General features: G+C 47.6%; 1 protein-coding gene across 1 annotated transcript; it reads left to right on the top strand.

Moving 5' to 3' along the window:
- Window positions 1-5,935: 5,935 nt before the first annotated feature.
- Window positions 5,936-7,954, top strand: LOC145404647 (zinc finger MYM-type protein 1-like). Its single transcript, XM_080276171.1, has one exon. The coding sequence runs from the start codon at window positions 5,936-5,938 to the stop codon at window positions 7,952-7,954; it is 2,019 nt and encodes a 672-aa protein (XP_080132297.1).
- The last annotated feature ends 12,299 nt before the right edge of the window (window positions 7,955-20,253 follow it).

The following is a 20,253-nucleotide window of genomic DNA, read 5'->3' as shown; positions in this document are numbered from 1 at the left end:
GAATTTGGTAATTGTCATGCTAGGTGTTTTAGGGGCGGCTTCCCGTCCCTCTAACGCCTAGTGTGTAGCTGGGTTCTCTTTCTAGACCGGAGCTTAGACAAATAGGAGAGAGGCAGGACACAAAAACTCAAGGCAACAACCTTACATGTGTATTACTGAATTCTACAGTGGAACAGGTAGATGTCACGAATACAGATACTCTGGACAATTATAATTCTTAGGCCTTGATATGGGTTATTAGTAACGCGCAGGCTACTACTTAGGTCAAGGTTGGGTAAGGTGCATAGCACTTAGGGCAGAGGTTTATATACTATTATTGCAGGAAGTCCAAGTTATATGTTTGGGGAGTGGGTGGTACAATTTCACTCTTGGTAATTATTACTTTAACACTGGGGTCTATGTAGATTTTAGTATGATGCGGCGTTACTAGATGGTAGCATATTCACTGTAATAGACCCGTATTTCACTGTTTGGCCGTGTTCACAGTTTCACTGTTACTTTTATTCACTCCATCACTTTTTTATTGTCATTAGTGTTTCTCTCACTGACATTCTTTATATGGTTAATTCACTGCTCTGCCTTCACGTCACTAAGTCACGGACACTGTGCTTTCACTGTCACTTTCTTTCGGGTCTGGAAGTCATTGCGGTCAGGTACAAGGGCGGCGGAAGTCACTCAGCCTCCCTACTGACGGGGCTGCGTTCCACCGGGGGCCTCTGTGTTCAGGGGCCACAGGATCTCGCGTAGGGGCATCCTCTCTCATCTGGGGCTGCGGGTGGCTAAGGGTCCCGCACTTTGGGGGCTTGGGGCGGGAGTACGGCCCTCGGTGATGGGGCTGAATAGCTGCGTGAACTTCTCGCTCAGGCTCCTGATGGAGGACGATGATCTCCGGCGTCTGGGTGTTGGGAGGTCCCGCCTGGGGGTCCTGAGGGCGGTCTGGAGGTCCCAAGGGCTGCAGTCCCCAGTGTTTGGAGACACTATCAGGAGGGGGCTGTGACGTCAGCCTACGTCAGGGTCCATCAGGCGAGTCCTCTCCGGATCCGGCTTCAGGGAGAAGAATCCAGTGGAAGTCACGGGGCCTCTTCAGTACTCCTCCAGGCTGGGGGCTCCCTCTGGGTCGTAGGTTGATGAACAGGAGTCAGCACCTGACGGAGGAGCGGCTACCGGCCGTCTCCTGCCGTAGGGCCCGGCTACTGGCCGTGGCCTTCTGGGGATGTGGCTGCAGGCCGTCGCTAAGGCCCAGCCACTGGTCGTGGCCTGGGGGAAGGAGCAGCTACAGGCCGACTCAGGGGCACCTTCAGAGCTGCTACAGGCCGTCTCCTGATTCCCTCTAGAGTGGCTACAGGCCGTCTCCTGCAGGAGGGTTGAGCGGCTACAGGCCATCTCTCGAGGGGCACCTTCAGGGTGGCTACCGGCCGTCTCCTGACGAAGGCAGGAGCAGCTACAGGCCGTCTCCTGTTTGCCTCCGGAGCAGCTACAGGCCGTCTCCTGTTTGCCTCCGGAGCAGCTACAGGCCGTCTCCTGTTTGCCTCCGGAGCAGCTACAGGCCGTCTTGTTAAGGGCACCTTCAGAGCGGCTACAGGTCATCTCCTGATGCAGGCGGGAGCAACTACAGGCCGTCTCCTGTTTTCCTCCAGAGCAGCTGCAGGCCATCTCCTGTAGGAGAGTTGAGTGGCTACCGGCTATCTCAGGGTTGCTGACTGGAGCTGGAGTTACAGCTCCACCCCGAAGTTGGTTGGGGACGCCTCATCAGGAAGGTAGTCTTGTATTCCTGCTATGGTGGTGGCAGGCGAGCTCTGGGTCATGGGGTGTTGGAGGAGGGCATGCCAGGCTGTGGTGGCTGAGTTCTCGTCTAGCTGCTCGTCACAGGTGATGAAGAGGGTGGATGGGTCGGTGGAGGAGCGGAGGAGTTCGTAGGAGGTGGTGAGGTCCTCGGCCTCGTTGTTTTCGTCCGAAGGGCAACGCCCATATGGTTCGGTGAATCCTCATGGCGCTAGGTGTTGTCTTCTGTGCAGAGCTGTGCTGAATGCTGGAGATGGACTGTGATTGTGGGGTTTTATGCCTGGGTAATGAGGCGCAGCGTCTCTGGGGAGTGTAGGTGGCTGGGATTTGGGCCTGGTGTGTCATGAGTGTTATGCTGGATGTTTTTAGACCGACTTCTCGTTCTAAAGACACTAGCGACTGAGCGGGGTCCTCTTTCTAGACCGGAAATAGAACACTTACAAAGGAACAGGACTTAAAAACTCGGCAGTGTACCTTAACTCATCTATTATCTCAGTTCAATTCACTTTCAGTATACATACAAAGATACACTGAATATGGATGGGGTAAAGTGACAAGTTAATTAATGCTAGCATAACATATCAAATAGGCAAGGTGTTTACGTCAGAGCTAATACACTGGAGAATATCACATACCCGTGATGTTACTGTTCATGCACTCGGTCTCGTTTCAGGTTAATTCCCTTTCAATATACATACAAGATACACCGAATGTGAATGGGGTAGAGTGACAGGTTACTTAGTAGTTAGTACTAGCATAACATATCACATGGGCACGGTGTTTACGTCTGAGTTAATACACGGGAGAATATCACACAGCCATGGTGTTACTGTTCATACACTCGGTCTCTTTGGACTATACGTGGCATGTTGGTCTCTTAGCCACACACTAGGATATTACTCCGGTTCTGGGATGTTCAGACATATGCACAATACTCTGGATAAATTAGAATAGAGACCTTTATGGGTGGTGTTTCTGTCTCACTGTTTTATGTCACTGATAGTCACTTCACCGTAAAGTCTTTTAGCACGACACTGGGATCTGAAGGCGTCGTCACAGGGCTGCTGAGGCCTGGGCTTAACTGAGGTGGCGCCTGGGAATGGGAGGAAGCCCTTCTGGGAAGCCCTCCTGCAGAAGGCATGGGACAGCTCTCAGGGGCGTTGCGGCCCGGGCGCTTGTCTGGTCTGGGGTGAAGAGAGGCCCGTTCCTGCTCAGGCCTCAACCTGATAAGGGGCCCTCGGGACTGGGGCCGAACAACGTCAGGAGTCTGGCCTGCTGCTTCTTGCTCCTGGCAGAGGGCTGATGGTGAGTGGGGCCAGAGCGGTCCTGTCCTGGGGTCCGTGGGCTGGCCCTGGGAGGCCTGGGACTGTGGTCGCCTCTAGGTCGGGGGACTGTCAGGGGATTTCTGTACCACCTCGTCCACGGGGCGTCTGTCAGGATCCGTCGTCTTCCAGGGGCAGACTGTAGGGCTTGAACCTTGCCTTTGGCGACAGGACCTCGCCACCACTCCTGGAACAGCAGCACCTCCGGGAACCACATCTGGAGGGAGAGAGAAAAGGGCGTCCCATGCAGCCGAGGGGTGGAGGGTGGCCGCGCAAGGGACCTTCCCCTCCAGGAGAACCCTCGGGACTGTGGACGAAGGGCGTACTGTGGCCATCCCTTCCCCGACGCATATAGTGGCTGTTGTCGCGGTTCCACAGCCCCATGGGGTAGCAGCGAAGGACGTACAGTGGCCATTCCTTCCCTGGTATGTACAGTGGCCGTTACCGCAGTGCTGCTCCCAAAGTAGGAAGAGGCAGATGAGGGATGTACAGTGGCTGTTCCCTCCCTGGCGCGTACAATGGCCGTCGCCGCGGGTCTGCCTGCCCAATGGGAAGTAGGTGAGAAACGTACAGTGGCTGTTCCCTCCCTGGTACATACAGTGGCCGTTACCACGGGGGTACTCCCATAGGAAGAGAAGTGGATGAGGGACGTACATTGGCCGTTCACTGTTGTACTGGTTTTCCCGTTCTTTAGCCACTGAGGGAGTTTCTTCACATTCAGTCACTTTACTATATATGTTCTCTGACCCTGGTTTACTGCCTTGATGTTCACTACTATAGTGCATTACTTTACGTTATCTTCCTCACTGTTTCACTGTCACCTTTGTCCCTGTCTCTGAGGCTTACACTTATACATGACAGGTGAGATGCGTTGAAGTCGCCACTAAAGCCCGGTCCCTGGGCTAACAGAGGTGGCGCCCGGGCATGGGAGGGGTCCCTCCAGGGGAACCCTCCTGCAGGAGGCAGTGGACCACCCGCAGGGGCGTTGTCGCCTGGGCTTGCCTCGTCAGTGGGGTGCAGGAAGGCCCTTCAGTCTGGGGGCCTCGACCTGGTGAGTGGCCCTCGTGTAGGGGCCTTGTCGGTGGGGTGCAGGGAGGCCCTCCGGTCTAGGGGCCTCGACCTAGTAGGTGGCCCTCGGGGCTGGGGCCGAATAACTCCAGGAGCTGGGCCTGTCGCCTCTTACTCCTGGCGGAGGGCCGTGGGGGAGTGGGGCCCAGACGGCCCTGCTCAGGGGCCTGCTGACCGGCGCTGGAGGTCTGGGTGCTGTGGTTGCCTGTAGGGCGGCGCCGTCAGGAGTGAACTGAGGCACCTCTTCTGTGGGGCGTCCGTCAGGGGCCGGGGTCGTCCAGGGGTTGGCTGCAGGACTGGAACAGGACCACGCCACCACTCTAGAAACGGCAGCACCTCCGGGAAACCACACCTGGAGGGAGAGAGAGAAGGGCGTCCCACGCAGTCGAGAGGTAGTGGGGGCAAGGGACCTTTCCCTCCGGGAGAACCCTTGGAACTGCAGATGAAGGGCGTATAGTGGCCGCTCCTTCCCCCACACGTACGATGGCTGTGTTGGCGTTGTTACTTCCGTAGGAGGAGGAGAAAGTGGATGAGGGGCGTATGATGGCCGCTCCCTCCCCGACACGTACAATGGCCGTATTCGCGGTTCCACTTCTCCTTCCTTTGCCTGTCGGTGTGCGCTCAATAGCTACTCCACCGAGGCCATCTCCAGATGAGTCTGTAACTGAAGGGCGTACGATGGCCACTCCTTCCCCCACACGTACGATGGTTGTGTTGGCGATGTTACAGGGGAAAACAACTGAGGGGCGTACGATGGCCTCTCCCTCCCCGGCAGTGGCGGCGCCAAGGGGGGGCTTGGGGGCTGAAGCCCCCAATAATGAGCCAAGCCCCCCCATCAGCCCCCCCAATATTGCCAGATTCCAAAGGCGAATTTAGGCAGGACGTCCCTTATTTGAACTTTCAATTTTGTATTACTATTTACAAATAATACACAAAAGTTGACGAAACGAAGTGTTATAAGTTTAGGAAAAGATTCAAGACAATAGATTAAATCGTGATTATTATTTTTAGCTGTTAGCATTTAGCAGATTCTGAATGATAGTAATTTCACGGAAATTACGGAAAATTTATCAGTTGACTCAACTTCTAAGGAAAACTTCCAGCCTAGTTCTAATACTAAGGGTAACTTATGTTATAATATATTCTGTGAAATTCTTGTAATTCAGATGGTTAGTTTACATATCCTATAATGAAAATGATAAGTGAAAGTAAAATACAGCATTATTTTATTAAACTACATTAGCCGTTCTTTTAGTGTATTACGACTGTACGATTATTATCTCGTCTTCAGAAATATAATTGAATGTCGATTATGTCATAATTCGAGGCAGGAAGTTAATAAATTTGAATATATTTGATTAAAATGAAGTAAAGGATTCACACTGCTATAGGGCCTACATGGTCCTGGGCTCCTAGCCTAGCCCAGCATTCACGAATCGAGTGCACGATGAGCCATTCCTGTTCGATTCCTGTCAGCTACCAGACCAGTCTACCACGCGACGCGGTTGTGTGTAGATCTCCGAGTCTGTTGGCTGTTAATTGCTTAGTGCAGTAGACACTGAATTACTGAGCAGCTGAGCTTATTAGTTGTGGTTTTCGTCTTGCACTGATTTACAGGTATGGTGTAAGTTGATTTTTTTCTACTTAAAGATGTATATAGGCTACTATAAGTGTGATCTGTGTGCTTGTTTATGCTGTTTTCCCTGTTTATGAAAGTATCTGATGGTGGTTTATCATATTTGATCACATAGGCCGGGTTGATCATGGAACGCTACCTGTTACCCAAGATTCCCAAGAAGAGGCTGCGAGATGATGATCCTCCTACAGACACACCTGCTGTTAATGAGGACCTGGACAGTGGTGATCGTGATTGTGAGTCTGCAGCCTTACTAGGTGAGGCTAGTGCAGAACCCCAGCCACAAGAGGGCACTTCTCACACCCATGGTGAGAAACTACTACCTGGACCCAAGGACCTGAGCCAGCTTCCAGATAGTGGTCCCACCTGTCCAGACTTGAAGAGATACCCAGCCACAGAATACAGTGGCCAGTCAAGGTCATTCAGCAAGAACTGGCGTGATCATCATTCGTGGCTGGAGTACTCCACGACCCTAGATGCTGCATTCTGCTTTGCATGTCGTCATTTCGGTCATGTACACTTAAGCAAATGTGAGAAGTCCTTCACCCATGACGGCTTTCGGAACTGGAAGAAGGCAACCTCATCTCTGAAGTCTCATGATAATTCAGCAGGACACAAGTTTTCTATGCAAGCTTGGGCAGAGTTTAAGATGCAGAAAACAACAGGTTCTAGGATCCTACATGCTTTTAATACTAACCATGAAAAAACTGTAAAGGAAAACAGACATTACATTAGAGCAGTAATAGACGTACTGCTCTACACAGCCTGCCAAAATGTTGCCCAAAGAGGTCACAAGGAAGACACTGATTCTGGCAACAAAGGTAACTTCCTGGAACTGCTGGACCTGATTTCCAGGTATGATGACATTGTCAAAAAGAAACTGAGTGGTGGTCCTGGCAATGCTAAATATACGCACCACGATATCCAAAATGAACTGCTTGCCATCATAGCTTCAATAATCAGAGAGGACATCAGCAACGAGGTCCTAAGAGCAGAGCATTTTGCCCTAATGGTGGATGAGACCAAGGATGTCAGCAAACAAGAACAGCTGTCCATTGTGGTGAGGTATCTCCACAAACAGAGCCTTCATGAGGTGTTCCTTGACTTCACAGCAGCCGAGGGTCTGGATGCAGACTCATTGCTCAACAAGATCTTGGAGACCCTGGCCAAATGTGGTATTAACCACAACGCCTGCATTGGCCAGTGCTACGATGGAGCTGCAGTCATGTCAGGGCACATCAGTGGTATACAGGAGAGGTTTAGGAGAAAGGTACCACAGGCTGTGTATGTCCACTGTTATGCTCACAGGCTCAACCTTGTGCTCGTTGATTGTGTACACAATATCCAGGCTGCAGCAGAGTTTTTTGTGGCTATACAGAGCTTGTACAAGTTCTTCTCTACGTCAGTAGTACATGAAGAATTTATAAAGGTGCAAAAAGAATTAAATCCCACAAGGCAGCACAAAGAGTTGAAGCAACTGTCTGACACAAGATGGACCTCCCAACATGCTGCTTGTCTGGCAGTGAAAAGAACCCTACCTGCCATAGTGACAACCTTGAAACGTCTCATGGAGGGAGACAATGCACACAGAGCCACTGAGGCAAAGGGCCTGTGCATCCTGCTAGATCAGCAATTTGTGACAATTCTGATGGCCACGGAAAAAGTGTTACTGATGACCAAACAACTGTCAAACCACCTCCAGTCACATGACCTTCAGCTGGCCTCTGCAGAGGACTTGATGCAGTCTGTCATGTCTGGACTGACAGAAATGAGGACTGAAGCTGCCTGGAAGGAGTTAGAGGAGGCTGCTGAGGATTTGTGCAAGGTAGTTGGGATACGCACTGAGACTGAGCGTCCAGGTAGACAACGATCTGCTCCCAAACACCTGGATGAATTCATCATAACATCCAGTACAGGTCAGAGGGATGGAGCTATACCAGATGCCAGGAGAAGGACCTTCTATGCCATCATAGATAGAATGCTCAATGAGCTGAGCAGGCGATTTTCATCTGATGCCTGTAATGTTCTGATGGGTGCTGCTGCCTTGAATCCTAAGCACAGTACATTTCTGGACAAAAAAGCGCTGTCAGGAATGGCAGCCAATTATGGAGTGGCAGAGGGTGATCTTGCAGTGGAGGTCCACTAATTGACAAGACTAATAGCTAGGAAGAGAGACAATGGCCTGGAAGTGTCCACACCACTTGAGCTCGCAGCCATGCTGGAGCCATACAAGGATGCCTTTATAGATCTGTATAAACTTGTATGCATTGCAGTGACCTTCCCTGTCACCTCAGCTGCCTGTGAGAGGAGCTTCTCATGTCTGAAACTCCTCAAGACATACTTGAGGAACAGCAGTGGCAACAACCGCACCAGCAACCTTGCTGTAATATCAATTAATTCTAGGAGGGCCAAACAGCTGAACATTGATGCCATTATAGACACATTTGCTGCCAATCACCAGAACAGGCGCATAGTTTTAAAGTAACGTGACAGTCGTTACACCTTGATTTAAAAATTCTTCTGATTCTTCAGATTGTATTAACTTCATAACATAGAATTTTTTTCTGTCATGTTAACTGCTTGCTTACACATGATGTCTAAATTAATTGAGTTAAACTTCAATCTTCTGGAATAAACTGGAAATAATAAATGTTATTATGTTGCGTATATCCAGCCCCACCTCCAGCACACAACATGTCTCCTAAATAACAAAACTCTTCCACACACTCAAGAGATTCACCAGCAAGTTCAATTCTTTCACGTCTGACGATCTCCACCTGCTCACCCCGGCACGCCGTACACATAAAATCAGCATTATCTCGCAGTCTACCTCTGATACCACTACATCTCTTATGCACCCATTTATCACACACACCGCACAAGATGGAATTACTTCCCACGCCCTTGTGGCAAACTGCACATGGCCACTCTCCCTCGTCTTTGACAGTACCGCCACCAACCCTAGATATCATCACTTTTGTTTTATCTGCATTTACCCTTAAACCCTTTTGCCCCATACCATCTCTCCACTTCCTAAACCTTTCCTCCGCCTCCCTTTCATTCTCTGCAATCAACACCAAATCATCAGCATACAACAACTCCCACGGGAGTCCGTTTCTAAAGTCACGTGAAAGGGCTTCAAGTACCATGATAAACAACATGGGACTCAAGACTGACCCCTGATGCACACCAACATTCACGGAAAACTCATCACTCAAATCTCCATTCACTCTCACCTGGGTGTGAGCACCCACATACATGGCCATAACCACCCTAACCAGCCACTCCTCCAAGCCAAGCTTTCTCATTGCCCACTTCACCACCTCTCTAGGGACTCTGTCAAAGGCCTTTTCCAAATCAACAAAAACAAAATAAAGATCCCTTCTCCTACCAATATATTTTTCCTGAAGCTGTCGAACAATGAATATGGCATCAGTGGTCCCCCTACCTGGCATAAACCCAAACTGCATCTCATCAATATTCACTCTTTCTCTAATCATACCTTCTAAAACTCTCTCCATTACCTTCATTATCTGATCTAAAAGCTTTATACCTCTATAATTCCCTCTTTCCAGGGCATCACCCTTCCCTTTATACACATTTACAATTACACTCTTCAGCCAATCATCTGGGACAACACACTCATAAATAATCCTATTTATCAGGTCAGTGACTAAACTCACCCCTATATCGCCTGAGGCCTTCAACATTTCGGCAGTCAACCCAGACACACCTGCTGCCTTCCCCACCCTCATCCTGCCTATTGCCTCACTCACAGTAGCAGTATCAATCAAAGGCCAAGGGCCAGACACTGGATCTGCTGGCTCCAAACCTTCCCTGTCCCAGTCAAACTCCTCATTCAACCGGTTATAATGCTCTCTCCATGCATCTTTAATATCCACACTGTTCACCACTACCCTTCCTTCATCATTCTTCACACACTGCTCACCTATGATATCCCGATTATCCCTCTTCACCTGACCTGCCACCCTAAATATATTTTTCCTTTCCCCATGATTTAGGTTATCAAGTAATTGTCTCTGTGACTCAGACTTTGCCCTGTATACCTCTCTCCTAGCCCTACGCTTGGCAGCCAAATATTCCTCTTTGCTACCACCCTTCTTCCATTCCCGGAAAAGCCTTCTTTTCTCCTTAACTGCAGCTTCTACACCCTCATCCCACCACCAAGTTACTTTATGTCTTGGTGGTCCTCTTGTCCAGCCGCATGTTACATCAGTAACTCTCAAGAAATTGTTCTTGAGGGCTCTGTACTGTTCATTAACGCCTCTGTCTACAGCTCCCTGTTCAGCCACCACTCTCCTCAACTCGCTATAGAAGGCATCCCTTACTACTTGGTTTTTCAGCTTCCATATTTTCCTCCTAGGTACATAAGTCCTCTTTTTCATCATTTGTTCTTTAAGCACCATATCACAAATCAATAGTTTGTGCTGCTGCACACACTCCTCACTTCCTATAACTTTAACATCCCTCACTAACCTCCTATCGGCCCTCCTAACCAGAAAATAATCTATCTGATTGCTATTTCCCCCAGACTCATACGTAATTAACCTACTGTCTCTTTTCCTAAAATATGTGTTGCACACAATCATGTCCGTTGCCTCCCCAAACTCGAGTATCCTTTCCCCTTCTGCATTCCTTAGACCATATGCACATCCCCCATGCACTCCTTCATAACCTTGGGCTGCTTCACCTACATGACCATTTAAGTCCCCTCCCAAAATCACTATCTCATCATCCCGCATACCACCCACTACACGCATTAAATCATCCCAAAATCTATCTTTCTCTGATTCATCCAATCCTGCCTGTGGAGCATATGCCGATATAATCACAGCTATCTTTCTTCCCAACAGAATTTTCACAACCAATATCCTATCGCTTACTCTCAAAACATTCATAACATATTCCACCCATTTCTCCGCAACCATCACACCAACACCTCCATATCCGTCTGTCCTCCCCTGCCAAAACAACTTATAGCAACAGTCCTTCCCAGCAATCTTTCTGGCTGATCCACCCCTGTACCGGACTTCCTGCAAACACGCCACGTCCACCCACCTCCTACTGAATGCCTCAACGACTTCCCCTGCTCTTCCCCTCAAACTTCCCACATTCCATGAACCCACCCTCATCCCCATGGGTGATTTACTGTCCTCAGGCTTGCTTTGAAACCTTTTTTGTTTTGTCATCTTCAGTATTAATAAATGGGGACAGACACAGCACAGGTCCCACTCACCGCACAATCCCAGGTCCAGGCAATGGATCTGGGACCCCTAGCCCACCAGCTTACCAGTGGCTGTGGTAGTGACCTCGGGGCACCCTGCCAGGACAGCTGCAGGGACACCCTCCAAGCGCGTCTTGGCACTGCAACTATCCCGCCATTATACACCCACTGATAGGGCAGCCTCCTGGGACGCTACTCCCAGGTTCGGGCCCCTCTCTATTGGGCGGAAGCGGCAGCCTGGGAACCGCAATGCCCTGTACCCTCTAGCACAGGCCCGAGCCCCATCTCACCCTGGACCCATGATCTATGCCGGCGGAACCCCCGCCACGCCTCCCCCCAGAAGTCCGCCACTAGGTAGCGGGGGCAAAGTTTTCTGGCCACATGCCCTTGCTGGCGCCAACCCCTGTAACGTAGTGGGATACGTTGTGTGAAATGTAAAGTGCATGTGGTGTAGTGCATAGATAGTTAGAGGAAATGTTTGGGAGAGTATGCTGGTCTACTCTCCATGTTACTGTCACACTGAAAAGGTCAGCAAAGGGGGATGGTTAGATAGCTAGTGAAACAGGAGCTCCAGCTCTCCCTATCACCAGCATTCCCATTCCCCTCGGGAGTACTACCCTGTTCGGCCCGTGCTACGGCCTCCTCCTACCAATTAATTAATCTGAATTTCCTTGCTAGTTTTATGTCTTTCATTTGGCAGAATTTTTGATGAGATAAGAAATGTTATACATTAACACCGCAGTTTCAACGAGTACAGGTGTCTAAAATGAACCTCAGTACATTCGGATATTATGAATATGTACATACCAATTTTCCATCAACACTTCAGTTTGATGACATTTTGTGAAGCCCCCCCACATTTTACCCCAGCCCCTCCTCAGCCCCCCCAATGAAAATTTCCTGGCGCCGCCACTGCTCCCCGGTACATACGTTGGCCGTATCTGCGGTGTTGTTTGGGACTGTTTTTGGAGCAGTCCCACCCCGAACCTGGTGAAGGCTGCCCCACTCGCAGGGTCGTCTCTTCTTCCTGCGTGGTTGTTGTTGGGTCTGTTCCGTGGAAGAGGGACTCAAGGTAGGGGTGCCCAGGCGCCCTTCTTGCTCCGGGTCAGTCTTACCCTGCCGTGGTGTCCTCCTGGGGTGGTGGTGGGGCTGGGAGTCGGCAGTGGGGTAGGGGGTGGCAGGGTGGTTGGTCAAGTGGTGGTGGAGGTGTGTATTTTAGTCACATACACTGTTCATCATTCTTGTTATTCACTCAACCACTTTGGTATTATTACTGACTTCCATTAGATGGTTAGTTCACTATTCTGCCTTTACATCACTTGATCATGAACACTGCACTATTACTGTCACTCCTGTCAGATCTGTGCGTTGTGGCGGTCAGGTGCAAGGGCGGAGGGGCATCACAGCTCCACTACTGATGGGGCTGTGCACCATGCCTCTGTATCCAGAGGTCACGGGATCATGCGCAGGGGCGTCCGTTCTCGTCCAGGGCTGTGGGTGGCGAAGGGTCCCGCGCTCTCAGGGCTGGGGCCAAACAATTGCCTGAATCTGTCGTTCAGGCTCCTGATGGAGGACGAAGATCTCCGACGTCGAAGTGTGGGGAGTTCCCGCCCGGGAGTCCTGGGGGCGGTCTGGATTTCCCGAGGGCTGCGGTCCCCAGGGCTTGGCGGCGCTGACAGGAACGGGCTGCGGCACTGGTCTGCGTCGGGGTCCATCAGGTGAGTCTCCTCCAGAGCCGGTTGTAGGGAGCAGAGGCCAGGGGAGACTAAGGGGCCTCTCCAATACTCCTCTAGGCCCGAGACTCCCTCTGTGTCGTGGGTCGGGGAACAGGCATCAGCTTCAGATGGAGGAGCAGCTACAGGCCGTCTCCTGCCATAGGGCCTGGCTACTGGCCATGGCTTCCTGGAGGCACGGCTACAGGCCGTCATCAAGGCCCGGCTACTAGCCATGGCCTGGGCGATTGGGCAGCTGCCAACAGACCCAAAGGCACCTTCGGAGCGGCTACAGGCCGTCTCAGGGGGAACACCTTTGAAACGGCTACAGGCCGTCTCCTGATGAAGGCAGGAGCAGCTATAGGCCGTCTCCTTCTTACCCTCAGAACGGCTACAGGCCGCCTCCTTCAGGAGGGGTGAGTGGCTACAGGCCGTCTCAGGGAGGGCACCTTCGGAGCGGCTACAGGCCTTCTCAGGGTAGGCACCTTCAGAGTGGCTACAGGCCTTCTCCAGACGAAGGCGGGAGCGGCTACAGGCCGTCTCCTTATTACCCTCAGAGTGGTTACAGGCCGTCTCCTTAGTGAGGGGCGAGCGGCTACAGGCCGCCTCCTTAGTGAGGGGCGAGCGGCTACAGGCCATCTCCTGGAGAAGGCGGGAGCGACTACAGGCCATCCCCTGGCGAAGGCGGGAGCATCTACAGGCCGTCTCCTTAGCGAGGGGTGAGTGGCTACAGGCCGTCTCTGGGGTGCTGACAGGAGCTGGATAGGCAGCTCCACCCCTTACTGGTTGGTGAAGGCTCACCCGGAAGGTAGTCTAGTATTCCTGCTATAGAGGCGGTGGGCGAGTTCCGGGTCATAGGGGCGCGCGGCCCGGGCTAACTTATGCCGTTGTCGCTCCAAATCCCAGCGCGCTGTCATTGCTCCTCTGTGGGCTCCTTGCGGGGGTGTCTGGGCGTTTTCGGGGGCACTATATTGCATTTTTGTACAGCATGCATTTTTTTTTTTTTGCACCGTTCATAAAGCCTCCAACATGCTTGCATGCATCGGCTTTGGTCACCTTAATGGCGACCCTCCACGCTGCTCAGTCACTGGCAGCCTTCCTATTCAATCCCATATCGCTTAGGTCACACTCTGTGACCTTGTCCCTGGTCTTTTTTGGTCTGTCTCTCGCAACCTTACCCCTGACCATCACACTTCTTACGCACCACACCCGACTGTCATCCTCCATCCTCTCAACATGCCCAAATCATCTCAGACTACCCATCCGCAACACAACACCAACATATTCAAGTCCCAGTCTTCCTCTTAACCCTTGAATCACAATCCTAGCCCCCCCAGCCCTTGCGTTTAAAGATGCAATATATATCCGTCTAATCATTATCATTTCTGTTCGTCTGATCCTACATATATCTTCATCCTTCACTGTCCAGGTCTCACTACCATAGAGCACTGCTTAACAAATGCTGCATACAAAGATCTCTTAGTACGGAGGGAAACCCCTCTCAAGGTTAGGAAAAGCAACACCTGAAATTCCTTCAACCAATCATTGCCCTCCAGCCCCACCTCCAGCACATAACACGTCCCCCAAAAATAAAACTCCTCCACACACTCAAGAGAGTCTCCAGCAAGATCAATCCTTTCATGCCTGACAATCTCTACATGCTCTCCTCGCTCTCTCTGACACACTGCACACACAAAATCATTATTTTGCTGCCTATCTCTAATACCACTACATCTCTTATGCCCACCTATCATAAACACTGCACAAGTTGGAGCGACTTGCTACACTCTTGTGGCAAATTGCACATGACCATGCTCCCTCTGCTTTGACAGTACCACCACCAACCAAGATATGGTATCATCATATCATATCGTTTCGTATTGTTTATAAAGGCTCCACATTCCCGTGTGCATCGGCCTTGGTCACCTAATGGCAAATCTCCATGCTGCTCAATCTTTGGTAGCCTTCCTATTCAGGACCTTATCCCTGAGGTGCACAGTCTTTGACCTTGTCCCAGGTTCTTTTCGGTCTGCGTCTTGCAGCCCTATTCCTGACGTTCACAATTTTCACTTTCTGCATCCATCTGTCATCCTCCATTCTCTCCACATGCTCAGACCATCTCAATCTACCTCTCCTCATCACAAGACTAGTACAGTCCAGTCCCACCCTTCCTTTCAACTCATTAGTCGTAAACTTAGCCACCTGTCTTTGCATTCAGGGACACACTGCACATCCATCTAATAATTGTCATTTCTGTACGTTTGAGCCTACGAATATCCTCTTCCTTTACTGCCCAAGTTTCACTACCATACAGCATTACACTTCTAACACATGCTGCACACAAAGATACCTTAGCACGGAGGAAGAGTCCTCTCACTTGTCAGGAGAGGCATTACACTCCAAACATATCGCCTTTGTTTTATCAAAATTTGCTCTCAAACCCTTGTTCACCACTCTGTCTCTCCATTTCCTAAATCTTTCCTCCATCTCCCTTTCATTCTCTGTGTCACCAAGTTATCATCATACAGAGTCTCCCATGGGAGTCCATTTCTTAAGTCATATAAGACTACCCCGATGCACGCCTACATTGACAGAAAACTCGTCCCTCAAATTTCCATTCACTCTCACCTGTGTCCGGGCGACAATATACAAAGCCAGAACCACACTAACCAGCCACTCCTCGATCCCAAGCTTTCTTATTGCCCATTTTACCACCTCCCTAAGGACTCTGTCAAAGGTCTTCTCTAGACGAACTAAAACAAAATACAGCTGCCTTTTCTTTTCTATATATTATTTGGTCTGTGCGGGTGCCCATCATCCACTCACTTAGTGTAGTGGTACTCTATTTTGAGTAACTCTACACTGAGTGACAAGCCACACGATTTCCTGTAAACCAGAAAATCATTTAATACGCTGAGTGGTAACCTTATAATCAACCAACACGTGTTCCCTATGTGTCAACAAGTGGGTTGGCGGAGGGTTAGTTAGTATATGTATAATATATATATATATATATATATATGGGCGGGGTTGATTGCTCGTGTAATGCCACTCAGGGATGAGTGAGGCTGGTCACTCATCTTAAATGTCGGGACCAACTGCCTAGCCCCGGGCTCCTATGCTCCACATTGAGCAATGTAGGATTGGATGATAGATAGATAGATAGAATATGTATATATACTGTATATATATATATATATATATATATATATATACATATACAGTACCCTCGCGTCCAGCACGGTAATATTGTCATGCATGGGTCACGTGTTGGACCAAAAACGTGTTGGACTAACAATAGAGCTTATGGGGAAAAATGAATTATGTCAGCAACCCTCAGAAAAGTCACCCTAAATACCTACCATATACCTATACATATATTGGTACTATTGTAATTATAATAAATGGTACTGTGCTATGAATGATAACTAACCTTTTAGGATAGTGTTGGTGGGCTTGCTGGGAATGGAAGGTGGTATTCAAGGCTGTAGTTAGTCCTACTGGGTCCCCGGAGGATGGCTGCTGGCGTCACTAGCGGGTAATGGCTATTGCTCATCCTCAACCTCCCTCATAAATCCTTCGAAATCAAACCTCCCTCATAAATCCTTCGAAATCAAACCTCCCTCATAAATCCTTTGAAATCACACTCAGAATCACTATCTTCATCCATTAATCCTCGGCAAAGTGCATGCTTCTCACAATGTTGTTCTTGGGGTTCTCATAGGGCTTCCTAGGCATCGTGAGCAGGGTAAAATGCAGTAACAAGGGCAGAAAATGCAGCAAGAAAAAAGCACCTTCCAATGCAATTATGCGACTGAGTGGCTCTGTGGCAGGAGAAATGTAAACAAAACATCACGTGACACCAGAAGCGTTTTTAATTGGGCGGCATCATGATCACGTCACGATAGCGGGCGGGGAAGGCTACTTGATCAGAAGTTTTTCATTGGCTATCATCATCATGGGAATGTCCATTATGGCCGTGTCGGACCGGGGATGATCGTGCTAGAGTGAACTCTGCGGATTTGGCCCACTTCTCGGAGCTCTGTGCGTGTTATGCTAACACACTCGTGTTGCAGTAATTAAATCGTATTAAATAATACTAATTAATTGCTCACCGTGCTGGACTCGAATCGTGCTGGACTAACGCGTGCTGGACGCGAGGGTACTGTATATATATATATATATATATATATATATATATATATATATATATATATATATGTGTGTATATATATATATATATATATATATGTGTGTATCTCTCTCTCTCTCTCTATCATCATTTCCTGCGGCACCCCATGGGTTGCATAGGGCCTCAATGAACTCTCTTCACCAATATTTGTCTCTTGCCATCTCCTTCAGGTCCCACCAACACTCCTCTCCTGCTTCTTTTTTCATTGTCCTCAACCAGGTTTCCCTCGGCCTACCTCTACCTCTTCTTCCTCTAGCAGTCCATTCTGGCACATCCTGTATTAAACTACCTTCTTTTCTGTATATGTGCCCCAGCCACTTCCAGCGAGACAGTCTCACATATTCATTAACTGGTTCCACTCTCGTTATATCCCTTACTCTTGCATTTGTAACTCTGTCTTGCCACTTTACCCCAAGAATCCTTCACAGTATTTTATTCTCAAATCCTAATACTTTCTGATCTGTTGCAATTGTACTGTACTATGACTCATGCCCGTAAATTAAAATTGGTCTAACCATGGACTTGTAAATTTTCACTGTAGTATGTACCGAAAGCATATTATCATTCCAAACAGATTTCAACATTCCAACAGCTCGCCAAGCCTGTCTAATCCTCTCCTCAATTTCATTGTTTAATGATCCATTAGATGATACAATTGTTCCCAGATATTTAAAGTTTTCTACATTCTTCACCACATTATTCCCAATTACACAATCGATTTGGTTCTCCACGTTCATATTAATAATTTCAGCCTTTCCACAATTTATTACCAATCCCACTTTTTCTCCTTCCTCCACCAGACAATCAAGCACCCTCTGCATCTCTTAAATACTTCTGCAAATCAGTACAATATCATCAGCATAGTCCAAATCCATCAGCTTCTTATTTTCTTTCCAGTTAATTCCTGCACCTGTTCTCCTTACAACCTTTTTCATAACATAATCCATAACCAAAACAAACAACAATGGCAAAAGAACTCCTCCTTGAATCGCTCAAAGAACCACCCACCATTACCTTACAAAAAGTACCTTCATGCAGGCTTCTAATAATATTTACAAACTTTTCTGGTATACCATAGAATCTCAATTTTCAACATAGCTCCACGTGAAACACTATCAAACGCCTTTTCAAAATCCACAAAACACATACTAAGTGGCATTTTCATCTCATTAGCTTGTTGCATTAGATGCCTTACAATAAAAATCTGATCATTACAATCTCGACCCTTTCTAAATCTCGTTTGTTCTTATCTTAAAATTTTATCAATTACTGGCTCTATTCTGTTCAACAAGATTTTGGAAAAGACTTTTGCAACTACAGGTGTCAAAGTTATCCCCCTCCAATTGCCACACACACTTAAATCTCCTTTTTTTGGTATTTTTATATTCACTCCATTTTTCCACTCTCCTGGAATTCCACCATTATCCCAAGCCACATTAAAAAGTTTCAAAAGCGCATTCATCAACTCGTCATTTTCCACCTTAAGCATTTCAGGGAATATTCCATCCTCTCCTGGGGCCTCAAAATTCTTTAACTCCTTTATAGATTTTGCTACCTCTTCCAAAGTTATATCCCCTGTTTCTATCTGCAAATCTCTCTCGGCTGGCAAAATGTCCCCTTCAGCTGGGATTGGTCTATTTAAAACAGGTACAAAGTGCTCTTTCCACCTTCCTTTTATATCCAAATCTTTAGTCATAAAAGTTACCATTTCTATCTTGTACAGGTATTTCCTTCCTTCTCTTTTCAGTCCCAGTTAACTCCTTTATGGCCTGATACGCTGCTCTTGTGCTCTGACCGTCATTTTTACTTAATTTAATTTCTGTCTCTGTCACCTTTTCATCATATAGTCTCCTCTTATCACGTCTAACGAGTCTTTTTACTTCAGAATGTAAACTCCAGTACTTTGCTCTAAGTACTTCAACTACCTGGCCATCAACATGTTGTTCTTCACTTCTTAACTTAGCCTCTTTTCTTTTCTGAATTGCATTCCATGTTTCATCTGACATCCACTTTTTCCTTCTCGCTTTTCCCTTTTTCTTAATAGTAACCTTAGCACTCTCATGCAAAACCTCTTTGACCTCTCTCCACATTTGATTAATATCATTGTCTTCAGATTCCATCAAAGTCTGCAGGACTAGAAACCTGTTCCTACATTCCCACCGAAACTTTTCCCTCGTGCTCCAATCACTTCTCAGCTCATCAAAATCATAATTATTACCTCTCCTGTACAATTACCATTAACGTTTCTCTCAAGTTTTATTTTAATCTTTGACACAACAAGTTGATGATCACTACCTATATCTGCCCCCCCTCCTTACGCAAACATCTTGCAAATAACTCATATGCCTTCTGCTAATTGCAATGTGGTCAATCTGGTTACAGTATTTACTACATGGTGAAATCCAAGCAGTCTTATGTATTTTTCTATGCTCAAAGATAGTTCCACCAATTATAATGTCATTTGCCAAACAAAAGCTTCCAAGTTGCACCCCATTTTCGTTTCTTATACCAACACCCTCCTTACCCATACAATCTTCAGAGCCATCCCTACTACTGCCAACAATCGCATTAAAATCACCAATGCAAACTAACTACATATATATATATATATATGGTATGTATGTATATATATATATATATATATATATATATATATATATATATATATATATATATATATATATATATACATATATATATATAAATATATAATATATATATATATATATATATATATATATATATATATATATATATATGTATATATATATATATATATATATATATATATATATATATATATATATATATATATATATATTAAGCAACATTGGGTCTGGTTAGTACTTGGATGGGCGACCGCCTGGGAACACCAGATGCTGTTGGCATAACATTCTCCCTACGTGTCAAGTGGGGTTGGTGGAGGATTAGTGACCCTCCCTGTAAAACAATTAACTCTGAGCCCTTGGCCACCCCGTTTGGGATACGTGGTGTCTGGCAATGAATGAATGAATGAATGAATATATATATATATATATATATATATATACGAAGGGTGATCAGAAAGTAATGACAGTTCGTGATATAACATGAAAACCTTGAATGATGGGAGGTAGGGGAGCAAGGAGAGTGCAGAGTTGCCTGTCCTTACGAGTTTGAACTTGTCGCCGTATGCCTGACTTTTCTTGTTTTATTGTTGTGAGTGAATGCTTCACTCTTGTTTTTGCTCTCTGGCCAGAAACATGGATTACTCGAAAGAAGGCTGCAGGTTCTACATTTTTACGAGGTGGAAACTG

This window comes from Coenobita brevimanus, chromosome 64, assembly GCF_032717465.1.
Source record: "Coenobita brevimanus isolate Jiangsu-jjx chromosome 64, ASM3271746v2, whole genome shotgun sequence".
Taxonomy (NCBI): Eukaryota; Metazoa; Arthropoda; class Malacostraca; order Decapoda; family Coenobitidae; genus Coenobita; species Coenobita brevimanus.
The sequence above is the reverse complement of the archived record's forward strand: the minus strand, read 5'-3'. Positions and strand labels throughout refer to the sequence as shown.